The 22567-nt window shown below is 50.4% G+C and overlaps 8 protein-coding genes across 8 annotated transcripts; 4 read left to right on the top strand and 4 right to left on the bottom strand.

Annotated features, from left to right (window-relative positions):
• Positions 1-194: 194 nt before the first annotated feature.
• Positions 195-1595, bottom strand: N7525_000235 (rRNA-processing protein SOF1; the record flags this gene model as incomplete). Its single annotated transcript, XM_002558676.1, has 2 exons — positions 195-1535; positions 1593-1595. The coding sequence occupies 2 exons, from the start codon at positions 1593-1595 to the stop codon at positions 195-197; spliced, it is 1344 nt and encodes a 447-aa protein (XP_002558722.1).
• A 223-nt stretch (positions 1596-1818) lies between these two features.
• On the top strand, positions 1819-3141 carry N7525_000234 (proteasome regulatory particle lid subunit RPN6; the record flags this gene model as incomplete). The annotated part of the gene is made up of 2 exons (XM_002558677.1): positions 1819-2080; positions 2135-3141. 2 exons carry the CDS (start codon positions 1819-1821, stop codon positions 3139-3141), a joined length of 1269 nt encoding a protein of 422 aa, XP_002558723.1.
• Positions 3142-3479: 338 nt separating this feature from the next.
• N7525_000233 (SWIB/MDM2 domain-containing protein) lies at positions 3480-5077 on the top strand (the record flags this gene model as incomplete). The annotated part of the gene is made up of 3 exons (XM_002558678.1): positions 3480-3570; positions 3632-4500; positions 4553-5077. The coding sequence occupies 3 exons, from the start codon at positions 3480-3482 to the stop codon at positions 5075-5077; spliced, it is 1485 nt and encodes a 494-aa protein (XP_002558724.1).
• A 432-nt stretch (positions 5078-5509) lies between these two features.
• On the bottom strand, positions 5510-6828 carry N7525_000232 (TLC domain-containing protein; the record flags this gene model as incomplete). The annotated part of the gene is made up of 2 exons (XM_061211507.1): positions 5510-6241; positions 6349-6828. 2 exons carry the CDS (start codon positions 6826-6828, stop codon positions 5510-5512), a joined length of 1212 nt encoding a protein of 403 aa, XP_061070733.1.
• Positions 6829-7637: 809 nt separating this feature from the next.
• N7525_000231 (protein kinase) lies at positions 7638-9157 on the bottom strand (the record flags this gene model as incomplete). The annotated part of the gene is made up of 5 exons (XM_061211506.1): positions 7638-7822; positions 7881-8046; positions 8117-8433; positions 8483-8829; positions 8910-9157. The coding sequence occupies 5 exons, from the start codon at positions 9155-9157 to the stop codon at positions 7638-7640; spliced, it is 1263 nt and encodes a 420-aa protein (XP_061070732.1).
• Positions 9158-9612: 455 nt separating this feature from the next.
• On the bottom strand, positions 9613-17641 carry N7525_000230 (uncharacterized protein; the record flags this gene model as incomplete). Its single annotated transcript, XM_061211505.1, has 2 exons — positions 9613-17470; positions 17559-17641. The coding sequence occupies 2 exons, from the start codon at positions 17639-17641 to the stop codon at positions 9613-9615; spliced, it is 7941 nt and encodes a 2646-aa protein (XP_061070731.1).
• A 466-nt stretch (positions 17642-18107) lies between these two features.
• On the top strand, positions 18108-19258 carry N7525_000229 (60S ribosomal protein eL27). Its single transcript, XM_061211504.1, has 4 exons — positions 18108-18278; positions 18337-18392; positions 18565-18901; positions 18967-19258. Exons 1-4 carry the CDS (start codon positions 18272-18274, stop codon positions 18972-18974), a joined length of 408 nt encoding a protein of 135 aa, XP_061070730.1. The 5' UTR covers positions 18108-18271; the 3' UTR covers positions 18975-19258.
• A 911-nt stretch (positions 19259-20169) lies between these two features.
• Positions 20170-20961, top strand: N7525_000228 (uncharacterized protein; the record flags this gene model as incomplete). The annotated part of the gene is made up of 1 exon (XM_002558682.1): positions 20170-20961. The coding sequence occupies one exon, from the start codon at positions 20170-20172 to the stop codon at positions 20959-20961; it is 792 nt and encodes a 263-aa protein (XP_002558728.1).
• Between the last annotated feature and the right edge of the window lie 1606 nt (positions 20962-22567).

The following is a 22567-nucleotide window of genomic DNA, read 5'->3' as shown; positions in this document are numbered from 1 at the left end:
GCTCGAATGGAGCTGAGCGGTATATATTGGCATGAATCATGAAGAAGGACTCTTGTATGAGTCCAACTAAGATGTATTATAAAGCAGAGCGGCCTGCTTCATCGAACATTTCACCCATTCAACCATAGTTTCGATTGCAGCAAGTCTTGCAGCCGAGCCTGGTCGATAGAAAGTGATAAATCAAATGGATCGATTTATTGCTCGCTGGCCAGAATCATCTTCTCACGCTCATGGGTTCTGGGCGCCAGGTTACTCTTCTTAGTATGCTTGCGCACATTCTCCTCACGCCTCTTAATAGCATTGAGCTCCTCGCGCTTGATTTCACCAGCCTTCTTGATAGGCTTGGGCACATGACGCTGACGCTTGATGCGGCGAATTTCGGGCATGTGTGAGTACCGCTTGATCAGAGCCTGGTCGTACTCCAGCTTGGAACGTTGACGGGCAGTCTTGACTCCACTGCGATCCGATGCATTGGCACGCCAGAGACGAATATTGCCATCGTCCGATCCTGACAAGACATACTTGTTGTCAGGCGTGAACGTTGCCGAGAAGACACGTTGCATCCGCTTTGTGTGGTAGATGTCACGCGAGTGACCAGTTGATCTGTTCCACAGACGGATTGTCCGATCGTATGAGGCAGTGACCAGCTCTTCACCTGTAGGGCTGAAATCAACATCCATAACAGCGGCCACATGGTCCTTCAACACATTGAGAGCACGATCCATCTTTCTCATATCAAATAGGTAGGCGTTGTGATCCTCGTTTGCCACGGCAAAGTTGAACGCTTCCATTGGGTTCCAAGAAATGGCGTTAGATGCCAGTCTCAATGTCGTCTTGTGTACCGGCTGGGAAGTACGCAGGTCGTACATGATGACTGAGCGGTCCATGGCGGTCGAAGCCAGGATAGAAGTCTCAGTCTGATTGAACGCAACAGATGTGATGGTGTCAACGCTAGTCGGCCAATGCAGAGTCTGCGACGGTGTGGAGGAAGGCCGGGAAATGTCGTAGACAGAAATGACACCAGAAGCGGCAGCAAAAGAAGGGAGGGTTCGGTGATGCGTGACACTGGTGAAGGCACTATTTCCGAGATAGGTTGCCATTGGTGGAGCCTCGGATGATGAATTGTAAGGATCCCACAATTTAATCGTCCTGTCACTTGCGCATGACAGCAGCTTCCGCTCCGGTGTCCAGCAAAGACCCTTCACCATGTTTTCATGGCCTTGGGTGTTCCAAACCTCGCCCTGCGTTGTCAGATCCCACACCTTCACCACACCGTCGCCACTGCCACTCGCGAAGCGTTCGAGCGAGCCGGGATCCTTTGCCATAGAGTAAACACCGTCAACGTGTCCGTTACCCATCTGGGCCAGGAATGGAGCAGCAAACATGCGCTCCATCTTGATTGCATTCAGAGCTCGAGTGTATTCACGAGCTCGCTCAAAAGGATGCTGTGTCGGATCCAGATTCCGCGACTGGCGAACGACAGCGGACCCGGGGGCCTGCTGTGACGCTGTGGAGCGGGTTAGTGCTTTGATTTTCTATATTTCATTAGCATGGCTATTCAATAAACAAAATTCTAAGGAAAAAAAACTCACCATGGTGCTGTTTTGAAAACGATGTAGAGAAGAAAAGAAAAATGCCAAGATGGAACTTTTTTTCTGTTCGATTTGCCAAGCGGGCGGTGAGAGGACAGTGAGCTGCTGCCAGCTTCGAGCTCCCCATTCGACCTGGTCATCAACCTCTCTTCAAACTACCGTCTTCTATTGTTCTCCTACTCTTTAATTCCTCATCTCGCTTGCTCGCCATTTACCCTCTTTTATCATGTCATTCAAGGTCTCACCACGGATTCAAGAAGTCCGAGGTCTGGCGAAGGAGGATCCCTCCAAAGCAGCGACCAGTTACCAGAAGATCCTCTCAGAGGGCCCCGGATCTACAGAGGCCTCTTCACGAGACTACGAACATGCCTTGATTGGGTTGGGTGAGGTGTATCGGGATGCGAAGAAGCCACAGGAGATTGCGGACCTCATCAAGACCAGCCGTGACACCTTCTCGTCATTTGCCAAAGCCAAGACGGCCAAGCTAGGTAAGTTGTGCGCTAAATCAAGTCTATAGAAACCGGCTAACTATGATTGTTTAGTCCGTCAACTTCTGGACCTGATTAGCGAAATCCCCAACACACTCGAACTCCAAGGCAACGTCATCCAATCATGCATAGAATGGGCTATTGCCGAGCGGCGATCGTTCCTTCGCCAGGCCCTTCAAGCTCGACTAGTTGCCATCTATATGCAGAAGCAATCCTACTACGATGCGCTCACTCTTATCAACTCGCTTCTTAGTGAGCTGAAGCGCCTGGATGATAAGCTTATGCTGGTGGAAGTACAACTGCTTGAGTCGCGTGTGTACCACGCTCTGGGCAACCAGGCCAAGGCACGTGCTGCTCTGACGGCAGCACGGACGTCGGCCGCCTCCGTCTACACGCCGCCGAACCTGCAGGCCGGTCTGGACATGCAGAGTGGCATGCTACACGCCGAAGACAAGGACTTCACCACTTCATACTCCTATTTCATTGAGGCGCTTGAGGGGTACAGCTCGCTCGATGAGAGCGATCTGGCCACGGCGACACTGCAGTACATGCTTCTGTGCAAGATCATGCTGAACCTAGTGGATGATGTCACACAGCTGCAAGGCTCGAAACAAGCGCAAAAGTATGCCAGTCCACGCCTGGAGGCAATGAAGGCCGTGGCACGGGCCCACGCCAACCGGTCTCTAGAGGAGTATGAGAAGGCCCTTTCGACCTACAGATATGAATTGGGCAGCGATGTCTTCATCCGAAACCACCTCCGTCGTCTTTATGATGCCATGCTGGAACAGAACTTGATCAAGGTCATTGAGCCCTTCAGCCGGGTCGAGCTGGACCACATTGCGAAGATGGTGGGTTTGGATACACAGCAGGTGGAAAGGAAGTTGTCTCAAATGATCTTGGACAAGGTGATCATTGGTGTATTGGACCAGGGCTCAGGATGTCTGATTGTGTACGATGAGACGGAACGGGACCAGGCTTACGATGCCGCACTGGAGACAATTGAAAAGCTCGGCAATGTGGTGGAAGGTCTGTATACTAACCAGGCGTCTCTTCTCGAATAGAAAAGATGGGATATGTCCAATGCAATTGAGACGATGACTTGATAGGAAATAATCGAGACAATGCACGATCACACTCAATACCCATTAGTTCTGTACGGAATTAGTATTAGCCATGTAAAGTACCTCTCAATGTTTAACTTGTAGCTGTTTATGGAATTTCAACTGCAAAATCCAAGTGGAAACAGAAAAGGTTTGTCCTCTCAACGGTGTTGATCGCGATCGTCCGAAAAGGGTAAAGCGCGACGGCAAAAGAATCGCGACCTCGCATCTCCAACATCTCGCATCTTACCCCCATCCGTCATCCTCCCACCAACATTCTGGTGTCTAATTTCTCCACAATGCAAGCTCCAATGCAGCAACATTATGCTCGGGCTATGCCCCCAAATGCGCAGCGATCTCCAGCCGCGCCCCGTCGCCCCCCAGGGCCAGGTATGTCTCCTTTCATCGGTCTCCACCCATTCGTCTCGGCTTTAATCTTACATCTCTATAGGTGGCGCGATGCCTGTTCCGATGCCACAGCACGCTGTTGCCCAACAGTACATGGCCTCACGACCCATGCCCCACCCGAATGATGCTGCCCTTCGGCGCAGCCGCAAGCCGACCGACAAGAACCTCCCCGACGGCATTGAAGAAGTGATCATCGGCGAGGGTGTTCAGCAATATAAGAACCTTCGCGACTTAGAAAAACGATTGGATGCTGCTGTTGTGCGAAAGAGACTGGATATTCAAGACTCCATCAACAAGACCGTCAAGAAGTATCGGACTATGCGCATCTGGATCTCTAATACCGTCGAAAACCAGCCATGGCAAGGCCCGGGCAACAACCCAGGCTCCGGTCGCTACAAAGTGCGCATCGAAGGACGTCTGCTAGATGATGAAACCGACCCTACGGTTCCCGATAAAGACGAGAAAGATGAAGATGCGATGGACCACGATGGAGCTCAAGACGATAAGGCAAAGAAATCCGAGTCTAAGAGCCAATCCCAGCGATTCTCGCATTTCTTCAAGGCTATCAACATCGATTTTGACAAGCCCGTCTCTGCTATCCCCGACGAGGTCAAGCCAGTTAACTGGTCCAAACCAAACGCACACCCCAACACACCAGCGCCCCCGAATGCCGAATTTGATAGTCTACAATTCTCCCGGGCCTCGCAAGACAATCTGAATGTCACCATCAGCCTTGTCCGGGACGAAGTCCCAGAGCGATACAAGTTGAGCAAGGAGCTGGCCGAGGTTCTGGATGTCGAAGAGGAGACCCGAAGTGGAATTGTGCTCGGAATCTGGGATTACATCCGAGCCATGGAATTGCAGGAAGATGAGGAGAAGCGACAAGTGCGCTGTGATCATCGTCTACGCTCGGTATGTACTTCGAATATTTGGTCTTTCTAGACTCCGCTAACAAGTTCTGTAGATCTTTGGCCGGGAGCAAATGTTCTTTCCCCAGATCCCTGAAAGCGTCGGTCCTCACACCAGCCCAATGGAGCCAATCAAACTTCCCTACACCATTCGTGTCGACGAAGACTTCCATGCCAACCCAACCCCGACCATCTACGATATCCAGGTCGCCGTTGAAGACCCGCTGCGCACCAAAATGATGGCTCTCACTCAGAACCCGGCATACACAAGCGGCCTGCGCCAGATCTCCTCCCTGGATGACCAAGTAGCTTTAATTGTCCAGGCTCTTACGCACTCCCGCGCTCGTCACTCCTTCTACACTGCTCTGAGCAAGGACCCGGCCAATTTCGTTCGTCGCTGGATCAGCTCTCAGCGCCGCGACCTGGAGACTATAATGGGCGAAGCTACCCGTGGAGGCGGCGAGGATGGTAGCGGACCTGAATTCCGCTATGGCAGCGTGGATGGCCCGTGGGACTCTGAGGTGGCCAAGGAAGCTGTGCGATACATGCTGGCTAAACCCGAAGCTGCGGCTGCCCGGTAGGTATTCTAGCTTGTCTTTTCCTTTTGACTCGCATCTCTACGCTGCCAACAGTTATGCAATGGAGATCGGTTGATGTATTCTTTTCTCTTTGATCTATCTGATATAGGGCGCTTTTGTGGTGTTCGGACTGGTGTGGGGGCATGACAGGCAGGATTGAATTGTTTGAAATCCGTATTTTAAGAATCTGATATGATACAATATGATTCCGGATTCGTTTTAATAGTTGTGTGAACAGAGTCATAACGCCAGTCATTGTATCTCTCCACCAGTATAAAAGATTGGATGAGAACAACCAAAAACATAATGTGCATGGAAGCTAACGAGAGGATTCACAACCCCCAATCAGTTATAAAGCAGAATGGACAAAAGAGAGAAAACTTAACAGCCCTCAAAGATACGTAGGTTATAATGAATCTCAACTCCGTCCAAATCTCAAACACCAGGCAAAGAGATTTTTGCGACAAGCTCTGCCTTCCGTTTACGCAACTCCTCCCCGAGACCCGAGTCCACGCCTGAAGAGACCTGTTCCTGCAACGAGGAAAGATCACCCTGCAAAATGGCGGTCTCCTCCTGCTCCAGCTTGGAAGCCGCCTCAAGGACAACATCGTGCACAATATCCTCCTTAAGCTGCGCAGCCTTCTCTGCCCTACCAGGCTTCTTCTCAGCAGCAGCAGCCGGAGCGCGGAAGCGCTTGAGAACAGTCTCAACCATCTTGGAGAACCAGAAAAAGTTCAAGAAGTTCAAGATCAAGTTCGATCCGACGTAGGTCACGACCAGCCATGTCGGTACGCCTCCCGCGGTGTACTCCTTGAACTTGGTGATCTCGGCGTTGGCGCGCGCGCAGGCCTCGTTGACACACAAGCTACCGTCTCGGGCTGGGTAGAAGACATTCGCGTTGACGCTCGCGGGTTCAGAGAGCGGGGCTGCGGCTGCGGACCAGGTTTGCTGAAGTGCATTCCACATGTCCCCGTACACCACGACGGTTTGCCAAGTGCCCCAGACGAGGCGACAGGAGAAGAAGCTGAAAAGCAAGGCCATGCCATTATACCATTGGGCACGGCTGCCAGTCATGTTGACTTTATCGAGGAACCAGTGGATATTGAGGAATGGGCTGGAGAGCTCATAGAGGATGAAGGTCGGGGCGAAGTAGTTAAGGAACGGTCTCTGCGAAACTATGTTAGATGCGTCTCGAATTTGAAAAATGCATAGATGCCAATAATCTTTTTGATACTGAGTGTATCTATATCAGGCAGATTGGAGAGGCAACTTACAAAGCCTAGACTAAACACCCACAAGGCGCTGACAGCATGGAAAAGCATGCCAATGCCAAACATGCGGACATGCACAATGCTGACGATCAAGTCATATACAAAGTATCCCACGGCCAAAGCTTGAATGAGACCACAAGCACCTGTATATCCGAAGACGCGCTCACCGGAGGTCATGGAGCTGCGCTCCTCGTCGTAGTACATCACCCAGAGGGCAGCAGCATTGATGACAACGCTCTGAACTAGAGAGACAACATGAATATCCCAGTTCAGCTTCGTCCGAGGAGTGAGCTTGTTGTAAGACCGAGCAAAGAGGATTGGCGAGAGTCGAGGCGACAGAACTGCATGGATGAACAGGTAGAAGGCGAACGCTGCGATAACCTCGTGGATATGGTCGGCAAGTGTCGGACTGTTCAGTCGGATGGCATAGGGCTCTGCGAGGCTCCGCAGCCATTCCGGAGGGGGTGGGAACGGGTCCAACATCGTGGGATTTCCCCTCAAGCAGCTGCGATCACCCGATGTGGGGGAAAGCTGTTTGAGGTTCGGAAGTCGGAATGTAGATCTATATGTAGTTGAAAGGGCACCCTATCCTGTCTACCATGAAGAAAGGAAAAAAGGAAAAGGAAAAGGAAGAGGAAACAAAGGAAAGCCCGAGAACTAGAAATAGGGGAGAAATAGTGCAGCCCTATGCGGAGATCGAGTGAGAAGATGACCAGGTAACCTTGGGAAAGCTGGCCTCGGCATGGCCTCAGGCAGCAGTGATTTGTTGGGATCACATGATCACCTGCCTAGTTCGTCGGGTCAGGCTTGTTGACTTGATATGTTGTAGGTCACTAACAGGTGGAAAAAATGAACATGAGGTCTACGGAATACTCATTACAAGGAAGTTAGCAGTTAAAAATATGACTTGTGATGCAAATGCATACCTGTGAACGACCTGGTGATCTTGACCACATACAATCTAACTACATCACATGGGAGTGTTCTTGGGGAGTAAAAAGTCTTTCAGCTCCAAGGAGTTTCAAAAGGTAACACGTGATGTGTGATGTTTCTGGCTGAAGAAGGCGTTCACGAGCTCTTGCCGCAACGGAATTCTGCTAGAGGATGGAATGGCGCTCCCTAGTCCCTGCAAACTAATCGTAAGTCGATCACAAGCTCTCGGTTTACAGGTAGCTGGAGATGGTCTCTGCCTTAGAGATATCATAGAATTCATTAACAAAGAATGCCTGAAACTAACTTCTAGGGATATCATTCCCACCGAATACACCCGAGGGTCTGCCTATAGCATCTCCTCAAAATGGCCTCATAAGCCATTCGTCTGGTATAATTTCGTTTGACGTGGCTCTCACTTCCGGGTCCCAGGTCAAGACTTTCCGTATAAAACGCAAAAACTGGTCTTTCTCCTCTCCCGGTGGGATTGTTGTGACAAAATCCTCGAGTGAGGTTTTTGGTACTGGTACTTCGGAGACCCAATTCCCTGTAATAGCTGTAAGTGAGCATAGGCGTTGACCCGGGGGGAGGGGGGTGAGCCTTACCCTGTGCATCAAAGTAGGTTGAGAAAAGCGGGCTGTTCTGGATAATATTCAGGGGAGGGGGGCCAAGATATCCGATATATTGTGCTAAAGCCGATGGAAGTACATACTGGCCATGAACATGGTCAATCGGATGGAAGAGGTTTTTTCCCTCCAAAAGTTCGAGGGTCTGTATCGATGAAATCTAGTCAATGGTTTGCTTACTTATAGCCGACGATTATCTGCTCAACTCAACTCACCATAACGCCGATTGACCATATATCAACTGGAAATCCCCATGGTAGATGCAAGAGCACTTCGGGAGCGCGGTAGAGATCAGACATCCACCAGTCTTGATTGACGCATCCTTCGACCAGTCGCATTTGACCATAGTCCGTAAGAATAGGGTGGCCGGAGAGTGCTAACATGGTACGTCTAGATTTGTAGACGACTATTGGCATAGCCCCGTTAACAGTGGAGGTCATCGGCAAACTTGGATCCTGGGATTCCTGGTCCTCAATATCTTGCAGGCTAGTGTCGTCATCAATTGCCATTAAGACATTCTGGGGTGAAATATCTATTTCTCCGTAAGTAGGTAGATAAGATATATATATAAGTGGACTTGCCAGTATGGGCAACACCGCATGTTGCATGTAGCCAGTTCACAGAGATGAATAGGCGGTGTATCAAGGATTTCACTAAAGTCTTAGGGATCATTGCATTCGGAATTGCCTCCTGTAATGTACGGACACTGTTGCCTTGAGGCTTATATGCAATGCAGTGATGACGACCAGCGAGACTTTCTGTTTCAAAGATATCACGCGCAAGCCTTGTAAAGTCAAGCCCAGGATGATCCTTATCAGCGAACTGTTTCATACGCTGGAGCATGTTGATTTCGTTGAGAACGGGAGAGAGCTCGGCATTATGGTTGTCAATCCGCACAGAAACCTTCAGCGAAGCATATTCATTCGCCCTATATTTCAAGTCAGCAATAGGCGCTGTTATCAAAACAATTCTAGTGGGATAAGACCTTTCATCCCATGCAAGCCAAACAGTCGAGTAGGCACCATAGCCAAGCTTCGCAATTGCCCGATATCGGTCATTAAAACCTGGCCAATTTTGACGGGGTAATAATACTTTCTTTGATACAATGGGAGGGTCTGCTCTTCGATTGCTTGACTGTGTGCTGGCGTTGTGTGAGTCAGTCGATGGACGAGGGGAGGTGGTTGAAAACAACGTGGTCGGACAATGAAAGAGAGCGGGAACGATGAGGTTGTGAGGCGCATTCGCAGACCGGTCATCTTTTACCTGCTTCACTTTGAGACAGCATGGTAGTCTTTGCTCATCACGGCTGAGGGTCAAGGGAGGTGTAATCACGTTTTATTCTGCCAATGGCAGTAATTGACCACCGTACTCTTGTCCTACCGGCCATCTTTATTGCTTTTTATCACAACTTTAATAATATGATCAACATTATGTGTGCCAACATATACTACAGAATAATGGAAGAGTGAGAGAAAGGGAGGAAGAGCAGCGAAGACGGGCCTGTTTAAGTCGGGAGCATTGGAGGGAAACCTATCGAGGCAAAACTAACTGCACATAGTAATTCATAGGTCCGCTGTTTACAAAATACAGTCACAAAACGAAAGTCGTCCGAGTCATCCAAACACAGAAGCAAAACAAGAGTGGTATATGACAAAGAAAGGAAAAAAACATCAATGGTGCAAGCAACTCCATCCAAAACAAAACATTTCAATCAAACTGCAACATCAGTGCCAAGTCCGCTATCGCTAGGGGGAGCCAAAAGCTTCATAACTTCAGCTTCCGCAGCCTCATTGGCCTCTCGAATCTGGCGGGACATCTCGTGATCCTCATTCTGGTTTTCATGTCCAGAATGCTCTGCATCCTCTCGTGTTGTCTGTGCATCGTCTTCTGAATCGGAACCGTCGATAGAAATATCATCATGGCGGTCCTCGTGGTCGTGGTCGGCGACTGAGCTCTCCGCCACACTGTATGAATTTGTGGAGCTCACTCCGCTGACACGGCGTTGACCTGCGGCATCTGCAACCACACTGTCGACGATGCTGCCAGAGTAACTTGTCTTGCGCTCTGTGCCTGCGTTGCTTGCAGCGTAGCTTGTCCTCCGGTCAGTGCCAGCGTTGCTCGGGGCATAGTTGTGTTCGGTTTCAGTGGCAAGGTCAGATTCTGCGTAGCTCGTCTTACGGTCGGTAGGTGCGTTGCTTTCCGCGTAACTGGTCTTGCGCTGTGGAACAGCATCTTCCGCTTGGCTGGCAATCTCGTCCTCTTCGTGGAATGGCACGTTCTCTTTATCGGCAACAGAAGTTGGGCCAGCCCAAGAAGACTTGCGAGGAGAGTTTGATTTCACAGAGTGGCTGCGCTTCAAGTTCGTGATGCCGGATTTAACACTCGCCTGCCGGTCCACACCGCGGTTGCCTGTGACGTGACTTAAGCTAAGAATTCGGCGTTCTTTTCCGATGTTGGGCTGCACAGCACCTGTGCCAGCATGAAGAGAGGTCGGCATTCTTTTCAGAGCCATCCCAACCCCATTCCCAAGCAGACTGCGACTATCCTTGGGTTCTTTGGCGGTGCTGGCAGTGCTCGCCACACTGGGACTGCGGGCGCCCGCGCGTGAGGAACGGGTACTCCGAGTACTGCGGTTCCTCTTCAGGTTCATGGCCTGCACGCTGTTGGATCGGCCTAGGAGCACGGTACGAGCATGGTCGAGCACACCCTCCAGAATACGTTTCTCAAGGCCATCCGCGCGGTCCTCCATCTGTCGCATCTCTTCATGGCGTATCTCTAGAGCCGTTTCAAGACCGGACAGATCCTTGCTGAGCTTGTTGTTTTGTTTGATCATGTCTTCCTTCTCTGCTTTTAGGCGATGGATCATGTTCAGCATAGAATCCTTTTCTTCATGCAAACCAACAAGCTCCGCTTCGACTTGTTCACGCTGCGAGACTCTTCGTTCAAGGGCTACCGCAGCCTCCTCAGCTTCGCGTCGCTTTCGCTCGGTGTCTTCGGCGATCAGAGCTGACTGGGCAGCGAACATTTCATTCATTCTGCGGGAGTTTTCCATGATGTCCCTGTGCATCTCATCCAACTTCGTCATCTGTGTAACAGAATGATCCGGTTCGGGCGGATTGAGACGGCTGAGCAATGCGTCCAGTTTCTCATGAACGGGACCATTCCCATTAGTGGCGTGATCTAGCAGCTCATTGAGTTTCTCATATATTTGATCATTCGAGCCTGACGCTTGATCCAAAGCACGATCAAGTTTCTCGTGGAGTTGATCATTCTTTGAGTGATCAAGCAGAGTGGTCAAAACCTCGTGGACCTTGTTGTTCTTGGTATGCTCCAAAAGGTCGTCGATTTTGCTGTGCAGCGGAGTGTCCTCTATGGCAAGTGCACGGTCTGATTCTGGTGGGGGCAGCGCAGGTAGCATTGCTGGGAGATTTGAAGGTAGTGCTGACAGTTCCGACTTGAAGTCCTCTGCTGACTTTTGGGAGTGATCGTAGTGCTGGCTGACAATGGTCAATATCTCCTGCACAGATTCCAGAATACGAGGATGGAATTCAAGGAGCTTGCTCTCCACTCGATCAGTGGCAGCTGCGGCCCTTTCATTTTCGGCTTGAGATTGCTCTTGGCGCGATCTCACATCGTTGTGCATGTTCTCCATTTGCTGGCGGGACTGATCGACTTGTTCGATGAGAGCTTTCGTGTCCACGCTTAATCGCTCACAGGTCTCGTTAACACTATCGCCCATAGCACCAATGACAAGCTTGATGTCCTCAGCAAGACTTCTTGTACTTGTCAAAGATTCAGTGTGTGCCAGATCTCTTTCCTCGGTTTCTGAGAACTTCGAGTGGAGAGATGCGTTCGCATCTTCATACTTAGCCAGGACTTCGGAAATCTTCTCGTCGATCTTTGTCCCAAGCTCCACAATGATTGCGGCCCGTGTCTCATCGTGCTTGACTATTGTAGCGGCATCCCGCTCCTCCTTTTCTGCCTTGACCGCATCTTCCTCGCCCCGGGAACGTTCGAACTCGCGGTTGATAAGGTCGGTGAGCTCCTTTATACTTTCGACGGTGGTGAAGCTCTCCGCGGTGATTGCTAGTCCTTCGAGAAGCTGTTTAAGCTCAGTCAGACCTTCGGTGCTGCCGTCAAGCTTGCTCTTGAGTTCGTCCCCGAGCTCGCCAACGACAAACTTGGCTTCGTCGATTTTCTCGGCAAGACCACCGTGCTCAACCTTGCGGGCATCAAACCCTTGGGCGGTCAATTCGTTACTAGCCTCCATCTTCTCTCGGAAATCGCAGACAAGTGTTGACAACTCCTGAATATCTGTCTTTGTGGGGAGAGTATCGACATCAGGAAGCTTAAGCTCGTCGACTTGAGTCTTGACTTCGAAGATCATGGCTTCCACTGTTTGGAGATCAGATTTGAGCAATTTCTCCGATTCGTCTTCCTCGCCGTCCTTGGCTTTGCTCTTCATCTCATCTAGGACAACCCAAATATCTTTGATGAGACCCTCCAAAGTGCCGATCTCAGACTTCGTGGGAGCCTCGGCTTCCACGCGACTAGAAAACTCGGCAATCGAGTCCTTGGCGTCTCGGATCATGGTCTCGAGAGCTCCAATATGCTCGGGGGTGGCGACCTGGTCGGGTGAAGGGAAGACTAGCTCATCGAGCTGCGTCTTAGTACTCAAGAGTAACTGCTCGAGAACCTCAATGTCTTGCTTTCCAGCGGGGTCGCCATTCTCGGTACTTTGTTGAGTACTCATCTCACCCATGGCGAGCTGAACTTCGTGAAGCGCAAGAAGGACTTCATCAAGGTGCGAGCGCTTGAGGGCATCCTCAGCAGGCTCAGCGGCACGAGGGGTAGTTTCAATGGCCTCGACCTTGTCATGAAGCTGAGCAATGAGCGCTTTCAGACCGTCAATGTCAGGCGTGATGCTGGGCTCGTTTGCCAGCATGAGTTCACCGCCGCGGACGGTGCTGGCGTCATCCAGCTCCTTGTTAGATCCACGGAGAGAATCCATTTCAAGCTTCAGGTCCGCAAGCCCATCTTTTATGGCATTGACAATCTCTGAGTTGTCAAACTCAGTTGGCTTCTCCAGTAGTTTCTTCAGGTCGTCTCGGATCGAGCCGACACCGTCCGTGAATGCATCGAGAAGCTCACTTGTCGCGGACAACGTGCTCTCGTTGCCATCTCTACGCGAGGTCTCATCACGCAGGATGTCGAAATGCTCACGGAGTGCGGATATGATTTCGTCTTTCTCAGCCCCAGGCTCGGCACGAACCACACTCATCTCCATGCGCTCTCGAAGGCTCTCGAATTCCTGTTTGATGGTATTGACGACATCATTTTCCTTGCCATCTTTGAGCGAGGTCTGCTCACGTAGGTTGTCGAAATGCTCACGGAGTGCGGATATGATTTCGTCTTTCTCAGCGCCAGGCTCAGCACGAACCATACTCATGTCCATGCGCTCACGAAGAGTCTCAAATTCCTGCTTAATGGTCTCGACAACACCGTCGCCGGAGTCATTTTTGTGGCGATCAGCAACCTCACGAATGGCATCCAAGATCTCATCTTTGTCTTCGGTTGCATTATTGCGGAGAAGAAGGGTGGTGATTGTCCCCCGTAAGTGCTCGAACTCTTTTTCCATGGCATCCAGTAGCTCAGGTGTATCAGGAATGCCTCGCGATGCATTCAGAAGAGATGTATCCGTAATGGTCTTCTCCATATCAGCTTGAAGGAGTCGGAAGCCTTCTTTGACCGTGTCAATTACTTCGTCCTTGCCGGAAAGATCGGCAGCAGTAACCACGTAAGTTTCGATCTCCTTGCGAACTACATCAAGGCCATCCTTGATTGCGTCGAGGACCTGCTCAGTGTCTCTTCCGCCGGCGGCCGAGTACTGCTTAAATTCCTCCTTCATACCTTCGAATAGAGTCTGGAGGCGGTCGGTCATCTCCCCACCAACATTGGTATTCGCGGTACCGATGGCCACGTTGAGGCCAGAGGTGATTGCCTCCATGAGGTCGTCCTGGTTCAGCTCAATTTCCCGGGTGATCGAGTTGCCGTTTTGAATGCCTTCTGCAATGGCAGACAAAATCTCCTCCCGTGAGATGGACGGCTCTTGGACGTTGGTACTGAGGGCTGACTGTTGGCTGCTTGTCGATGCTTCAATGCCATCGGCGATAGCAGTCATGATCTCCTCCTTAGAAACACTATGTTGGCCATTTATGCCAAGCGAAGCATGAGAGTGCTCAATACCCTCGACAATTGCATTGAAGATTTCTTCCCGGGATAGTGTGGACTGCTGATTCTCAGCCTCTCGGTCAGGCGACGTGAGAGCACGGGAAGAAGAGTTATTCGAGTTCTCAATGCCATCAGCAATAGCGTTCAATATCTCGTCTCTAGAGATATTAGGTTCTTGGTGGTTTGACGAGTGTTGCATGCCCTCCAAAATAGCACCAAGGATCTCATCTCGAGAAATACTAGGCTCCCCATTATTGGCGAGGGAGGACCGCGAGTGCTCTATGGCATCCACAATAGCGCTGAAAATCTCATCGCGAGAGACGGTGTGCTGGACGTTGGTACTGAGAGCGGATTGCTGGACATTCATTGAGTTTTCAATGCCCTCGGCAATGGCATTCAAAATCTCATCGCGAGAAATGTTCGGGTGGGCAACAGCAACAGCTGATTGTTGAGCGTCAAAGGCTTCATTGACAGCGTTCATAACATCATGGCGAGAAATGCGCGGTTCATCCATCTCTTTGGCTGCAGTGAAATGGGCTTCAAGGCCATCGGAGACAGCACTGACAATTTCATCACGGCCAAGACCAGAGTCGTATGAATCCTTGCTCAGTGTGCTTTGTGTCATAGATCCGGCCAATGCACCGAGGATTTCGTCCCGGATAGAATTAAGTTGGCCGACGTTGTCTTCATCCATAGACCTGGAAGTGCTGTGGTTTGCCATTGTCCCAGTGACAGCTTCAATGATCTCATCGCGGATAGAGTAGAGGTGATTAACGTGGTCCTCATCCAAAGACTTGGGCTGCGTATCCTTCACTGCCATCGCTCCAGTAATCGCTTCCAGGATCTCATCACGAATGGAGTACATGTGTTGGACATGATCTTCGTCCAACTCCTTTGAGCCTGTACTGTTTGTAGCCATTGCTCCAGCGGCAGCTTGGAGGATTTCGTCGCGGAGGGAAGTCAGATGACTGGCATGGTCTTCGTCCACAGATTTGGAGCCTGCTGCATGACTTGCCACTGCCCCGGTGACGGCTTCAATGATCTCATCGCGAATAGAGTAGAGCCGATTGACGTGATCCTCGTCCAAAGCCTTGGGTTGCATATTGTTGGCTGCCATCGTCCCAGTGACTGCATCGAGAATTTCATCGCGGATCGAATAGAGGTGGTTGACATGTTCCTCGTCCAGGGACCTCGAGCCTTCGGTATGACTGGCCATGGCTTTCGAAACTGCATCGAGAATCTCATCGCGCATTGAGTGAAGATGGCCGACGTGTTCCTCATCAAGGGATCTGGAGGCGGGCTCTGGCTGCTTCTCCAAGCATTCGCGGATAGTCAAGATTATCTCATCTCGAGATATGCTTGGCGGATGCTCTATCTGTGGAGGAATAAACTTCTGCATGCCGTCCTCGACGGCTGCGAGAACCTGGTCATAGGTGACTGCCTGTTCATGCTGAGGCTGGTAAGACTTGAGACCTTCCTCAAGACATGTGAGGATTTCGTCTCGTTCCAAGCCAAAGTTGTTGAACTCGATTTCGGGCTTGTAGGTTTCCCAGGCTTCACGGACAGTTTCGAGAATATCTTCTCTGTCCATTTCAGCACCTCGCGAGATGGCTTGAGGTTGAGGAAGTTCAAACTCATCGAGAGCCTTTTTCACGACAGAGTAGATGGCGGCACTGTTCATAGTTGATCGGAACTCGGACAAGTCGGACGATTGCTGCCGACTCTCGTTGATGGTTGCAGCCAGCTGCTCTTTGAGGTCGTCCAGGCTGCGATTGACGATGGCAGAAATTTCTTCTGGGCCGGCAGCTCTGGGCTGATCCTCAGGCTGGTCATTGGCACGGGAAGTCTCGATCTCGTCTAATCGCCGGCCGAGTTCTCGACCCATGCCCAGAACCTCACCTCGTAGTTCGCGTACCAGCGACTTCACACCGTTGGTCATTCCACCTCCCTCGACAACGCTATTCTTGACACTTCTGAGAATTGCCATAACTTCATCAGAATTGGGCGAAGAACCATCTCCCTTGTCGGAGTTGGAAAGGTCTAGTGCACGTTCAGTTTCAGGATCCACGGATCTCATTGACCTAGATCGTGTCGGCTCGGGGGAGGCATTTTTGGACTGAATATTATCGAGGTTGGCGGCCACGCCGTAGGATCGGACGAGGGCTTTGCTCGAAGGATCCTCTTTGACGAGGTTGAGAATCTCCTCGAGCATGGTAGTGACCTTGTTATCGGCATCTTTGTCTGAAGCGGTACCGGCGGGTCGAGACTTGATTTCTTCAACGAGCTCCAAGAGCCTTTCCTCACCTTCCTTGGTTGCCATCTCACGCAATACCTTTTCGAGCAAAGCCAGGGCTGCGGAGCCGTCAGAAATCGGGGAAGGTGAGACGCAAGAGTCCCGATCAAACGCGAATGGATTCGGGCTGGGCATCCGAGGCACGGAGTAGCTCCTCTTCGAAACGGGACTATCGGGATCCTTGGGGTTAGGCCCATCACCACCCTTGAAAAGATTGCTGAAATCAAACCTTGTAGCATCAGCGTCCAGGTACTTGTTCGTAAGATGAGAAGACAGGTCCTTAAGACTCTTGCGGATGTCTTCATCGCGTGCGTTGGTTGCCGCCTTGAGGCTAACCAGGTCGGTGGCGTTGTCTTTGCTGCGTCGGCTCAGGTTCATCATCTCACGCTGCAAGCTGCTTGCAATATCCGTAAGGCTGTGGAGCTGATTCGACAGGGAATCCATGCTCGTATTCTTCGTTGGATGTGGCTGCGGCTCCAACGGCCCAGCGATCAACTTTGGCGGTTTGGAAGGTGAGGGAGGGTCGGGTTCTAAAGGTAGCTGCATGTTTTGCAGGGCTAACATTGTAGCTGACGGTGGAGTACTCTCTCCCAATATCGGCTTCGATAAGTACCGACTCGATAGGGAGTAGTTCATGTCCCGGTCCGCGTCCTGACGGAGGGCTGGCGAACTGATAGACTTGGTAGGATCGCGCGGCTTGGCCGCCTCAATAATCGTCGCACGAAGAGGGCGCTCTGGGGATTTGTTCTCAAGGTAATTCATGAAGTCGGTTCGCGCATCTTGTCGGGTATCTTCAGGCTGTAGTGACTGCATGCGCTTGTGGTGCTGTCCTTTGACCAACGACCTCTCTGGGGAAGACTTGAGTGGCATGGGATTTGTTGTGTAAGAGCTGGGTGCATGTTCGCTGGGCTTCTCTGTAAATTTTGCGGCCACTGCTTGAATATTGGGAGAAACATTGGACCTCGTAGCAGGGCTCATTGGGCTCATCGAACGAGGATTCATTGGTAGCGGCGGAGGCGCACGCTCGGGATCCGAACTGTCCCACCTGCGTAGACCGCGTTTTAGCATTTGTTTGAAATCACCCATGGGATCCGTCAAGACAAAAATTAGGAGGCATTAGCTGCGAAACCTACATTGGAACTTTGGGCTCCGAGTATGTCATTGAATGCCGGACCAATTCCCGGTCACGGGAGGCGTCCTTTTCTGGGGACGGCATGATGTCGAAGGGATTGTCGAGATGTTTCAGAAAGGTATTGACAATATGGATGGAATGTATGTAGGGGATGTGTAGAATGCGTTCAAAGTAAAAACAGAAGCAAGGTCATCAAGGCATATCAACACAAGGGAGGAAACGCTGGAAGAATAAAGCAAAAGCTGACAATCTCAGAACTCGGTGGAGGAGAGAAAATCACCGGGAGATCAGCTTGATAAGAGAAAAGCAAGTGGAGATGAGTTGTCTGGAGAGAGGCAACAGCTACGCAACCTTGTACACATCACTCACGTCCATAGCAACCGGGGCAACTACGATCGTCATGTAAACAAAACCTGAGTCAGCAGAAACAAGGCGGTGAGCAGCGCTGGTGGGCACCTGCCCCAAGCTGAGGCTGGGCGCCTGCCCAGCGCCACACATCCGATTATGTCATCATTTGATCCGGACCCAATGGGGAAACTAACCCCAAACAGGCTAGTCGCCATCTGTCGGTAAGTCGACCAATCAAGCCACAGCACACAAATCGCTACTGTGCCCTGAAACCCTCTACCTCACATCCGCAAAAACGAAGACTTCGATCTTGACCGTTCCGTATCTCGACAACCACCCATCCTCGCCGCCCCCGGGACCTTCAAAATGAAGTGTACGTCTTCACCATTCGACCCCCCCTTGCGATTTATATGCTGATGGATATGTTACAGTCATGAAAGTGGGCCGTGTGGCCATCATCACCCGTGGCCGCTACGCCGGTAAGAAGGTACGACGAGATCCTGATCCTCCCCGGAAATTGAGCACGAGAATGGCAAGAGACGAACGACCTGCAAACGAAAGACTCGAGATTTTGAAAGAGCACAATGCAATGTGGAGGAACTGCGCGACAATGAAAAAAATTCGGAGTGCTAATCAGGCATTTTTGTTCGAATTTACAGGTCGTCATTATCCAGCCCGTTGATGCTGGCTCCAAGTCGCACCCCTTCTCTCACGCCATTGTCGCCGGTATCGAGCGTTACCCCCTCAAGGTGACCCGTGGTATGGGCAAGAAGCTCGTCGACCGCCGCAGCCGCATCAAGCCTTTCATCAAGGTCGTCAACTACAACCACTTGATGCCCACCCGTTACACTCTCGAGCTTGAGGGTCTTAAGGGTACCGTCACCAACGACACCTTCAAGGAGGTCTCCCAGCGCGAGGACGCCAAGAAGACCATCAAGAAGGCCCTTGAGGACCGTTACACCAGCGGAAAGAACCGTTGGTTCTTCACTGCCCTGCGTACGTTTGGCCCAGGATATACACATATATGCATTTCGAGACTCGACACTAACACTCCGAAACAGGTTTCTAAACGGTTTACTTGGGCGTTTTGTCGTTTTGAGCGCACGGGTCTAGGTGAAGGCGAGGTCGAAAAACCATCGAGCACATTCGGTCCCTGCGAGCATGGGATGGGAAAACATACACCATGGCTGGAAACAGATTCGTGAATGTATCGATGAACTCCAGTTTTAACGGGGGCGCCACTTCCATACCTGGTGTCCGTCTGAATGAAATGGAAAATGAACAATTATTTCAAAATCAATGTTGTCTATTACCCGAGAACTGGTCGACATCTTCGTCTTTCCAATACGCCGGAAGCAATTTTTGGTCCGCTCATATCAACCCAGATCATTCCCACGCCGTGGATGACCCTGTAGCTATGTGGTTTGTCCCAGGTCATTCAATTCCATGGTGTCATTGCTACAATCGATGTAACCATGCCCATATGTAATGCGCAATCGTAGTTCTCAAAAAGCAGTTGCTTCCATGCTAGCTAGCAGCCATAGGGGTCCTCTCCTAACTAGCGTAGTCCCAACCACATTATCACTGCAAAAGTAGACTGGGTCTTCGAGAATCTCGAGGAACACCCAAAGGTCTAGGTCTTCTCATCTATGCTCAAAGATGCAATCAATGATAGATTGTGTTCCTCCACAGTCCATATACTTTCCACACTTGAACCCCACCCCCGCCAAGAAATAACATACCCCAGCCAAATGGGCATCAACGCTTGTAAAGTACTTAGCACTGGCAGAATCAAATCTGGGACTTTTGATATGTAGCAGCGGTGCTCGTGCTGATATCTCACTGACATTGTAGCTTTGGCAGGGTTGGGTATTCTCATCCACAGGGTATACAATCCAAACAAAGAGCCTCTTTGATTCCAAAGTTCCACTAGACAACAGAGACATTATGGTCTTGCCGCGCTAGTAACCAAGGGGACAATGGCCTTTGAACGATATCCTCGATGTACTCTTCGAGGTAAGAGAAACGCATTCTTTATCTTCATTGTCTTCATAGTCTCCACGGCCTCAATGACCTTTCATTCACGGTGGATGCAATCCATACACAGCATCCATATAAACCATAAGCCCCCATCAGTTTCAGCCCACAACCTTTGGTCGCGACTGGGCTATTATTTCAATCGACTGTCCAAGCACCCATCACCCAGCGCAGCACATCCAAACCTTGCAAATCAATCCATCACCAGCCATCTTGTTTCCGCAACCATGGCCATTCCTCTGAAAACCATCCACGAGGACTCTAGGGAGGAATGGATGGACAACGAGGTCCATCGACACTACAACATGCCCATGGTCGCCGTGCGAGCCGAGCCTCGTGTTCTGATGCACTGCAACGTGTGCCGCGACACTGCTTCAGTCCAAAAGACATCGGTCAGTATCGACAAGTGGGTTAACACTGAATATTTTATCTGGGAGATGTCCGCGGGGCTAGCTGACAGCGGCGCAAACCCACAGTGGACGGAGTTATTCGAAGAACAATACCAGGAAAGATGGATGCAGATCCAGAGCGAGTTCGAGAGCATAGCCGATCTGCCCGAGAGATTCCTCCACAAGGTTCCGGTCCCGCCCTTCCTGGTTGCAGAGGTGAGAATCAAGACTAACAAATTCCCGTGTCATTGGCGGCTCCGTGCGGATACAGGCCGGCACATGATTGACACGAGCTTCTGGCATCTTTGGAAGTCTATCCTCCAGCAAGATTCTTTCATTGTTGGTCCCTTTGATGTTATTCTCAAAGTGCCATCGCACACGCCTGCCGGGGAGGATGTTGTCGATCCTTGGAATATGTCTCTATCAAACGATCGCCATAGTGCTGCCAGTGATGATTTTTCGTATCTTCGCTGGGACCGCGCATACAATGATTCTGCTCCATTGGATTTCACATGTCTCGGTGAAGGAGCGCAGCGAGATAGCAGCCCTCCAGCTGGCCGCCGCCGGTCACGCTCTACCTCAGCTATTAGGGAACTGTCGCAACGCATGCGAGATTCTTTGTTTCTTTGACATAGCGGTGGGATGAGCAACTTGAAAAGTCCACTGCAATGCCTTGCTACTGCGGGATCCCTTCGGTTCTTGACGAGGCAGATAATAACTACCGTTGATGGGAGGTGTTATCTTGTGAGCATCTGGGAGGTTTGATCTGCTCTCCTGTTTTTCTGTCCTAGTTATGTATATGATTTCCTTTGTTTCTTTTTTGCAGCAGAGATCCACTCTAAATACAGCCAGTCTGCTCTAATCTTTCTCGTAAAACAGTATGATGTATCCATGTAAGAAGTAGAGGTTGACCAAACAATAAGCCGTGAGAAAGTACTAACATTATACACGGAGTGCATAGCTGTGCAATGCTGGTTTTGATTGGCTTCAACATGAATCGTATGATAGTATCAAGAATATGTGAAACTCGGAGCTCCAGGTGGTGCGATTGTGCGATCTAAACAACGCGACCACGAAATACACCCACTAATGCGCGATATCATCTCCGACAGCTGATTCTCTTGGCACATATGTTGACGTGGTACTATTTAAGACCAATGTGGGTAACCGCCAAGATAAGGGCAAAGCGCTTCGAGAATTTTGGTTTCTAGCACAGCTTTATCACAGATAAACAGGAAAGAAATGACCTGATTTCATGTGACCATCACCTGGGCCAATTGATCTATTAAGGCAACACAATTTAATCCTTGATATCGAGACGGCGCCAACGCTATGTTATAAATGACACCTCATTTTCGCATGTGAAATGGATACCTTCGCGCTCAACAGCGGATCACGGACCTCCCCGACACTAGATGCCCATGAGGCTATAGACCAAGATTCCGCCTTCCAGCCGCCACCCGGAGATTTAGCATCTCGCAAGGACTCGGTTGTACGTGAAAAAGTACAAAGCTGGTGGCGTGCCACAGTCTGAAATGAGAATGACATTTTCCACTATAGAATATCCCAATGGCTTCGAATGCAATGATAGGTCAAATACGGAATGGCTTTTGGGTATGTTGTAGGTATTCTGGGAAAATTTCACAGCAGCAGAAGGGACAGAGATTGTATATTGTAGATATTGAGACAACCGTTGCTGGTCAAGACCCACGGTATACAAGTGATCTGCATAGTAGCTTAATTGAGTGGGCTTCCAGTCGATCGCCGCAATCACATTCACCTAAGTTGAAGGAACGAAAAAAAAAGACAGAAGGTTGGGGACGGGAAAAAGAAAAGAAAAGAAAAGAAAACTAGCGCTCCAGTTCCGAATCTCAATGCTCATGACAGATCTAGTCCAGTCGCCATATCCAGTTTTTTCCATGTGCCGACTACAAGGTCGGAAAACCTGGCCACCACCAGGGCTTTCTTCGGCTTACCCTGATAGTCGTGCCGAATACATTTATCGTTTCCCGCATTCCTTTCGCCGCAATAGGAAGGAACATTGAACCCAATATCTGGATATGTATGAAGTACCAAGGTGCCTTCAATATCTCACATAAACCACCTGCACTGATGAATATAGTTTGACCATCGTACTCTATTCCTATCGAACGCAACCGTTTCATAAAGTCACATCAAACGCCGAGATTCGGATGAATCTGCGACGAATCACTTCGCCCGTCGCATGCCCGGGGGA

Source organism: Penicillium rubens (genome assembly GCF_028828025.1).
Source record: "Penicillium rubens strain IBT 27055 chromosome Unknown utg000001l_segment0_segment0, whole genome shotgun sequence".
Classification (NCBI taxonomy): domain Eukaryota; kingdom Fungi; phylum Ascomycota; class Eurotiomycetes; order Eurotiales; family Aspergillaceae; genus Penicillium; species Penicillium rubens.
Note: the sequence above shows the minus strand (reverse complement) of the source record. Positions and strands in the feature narration are given on the sequence as shown.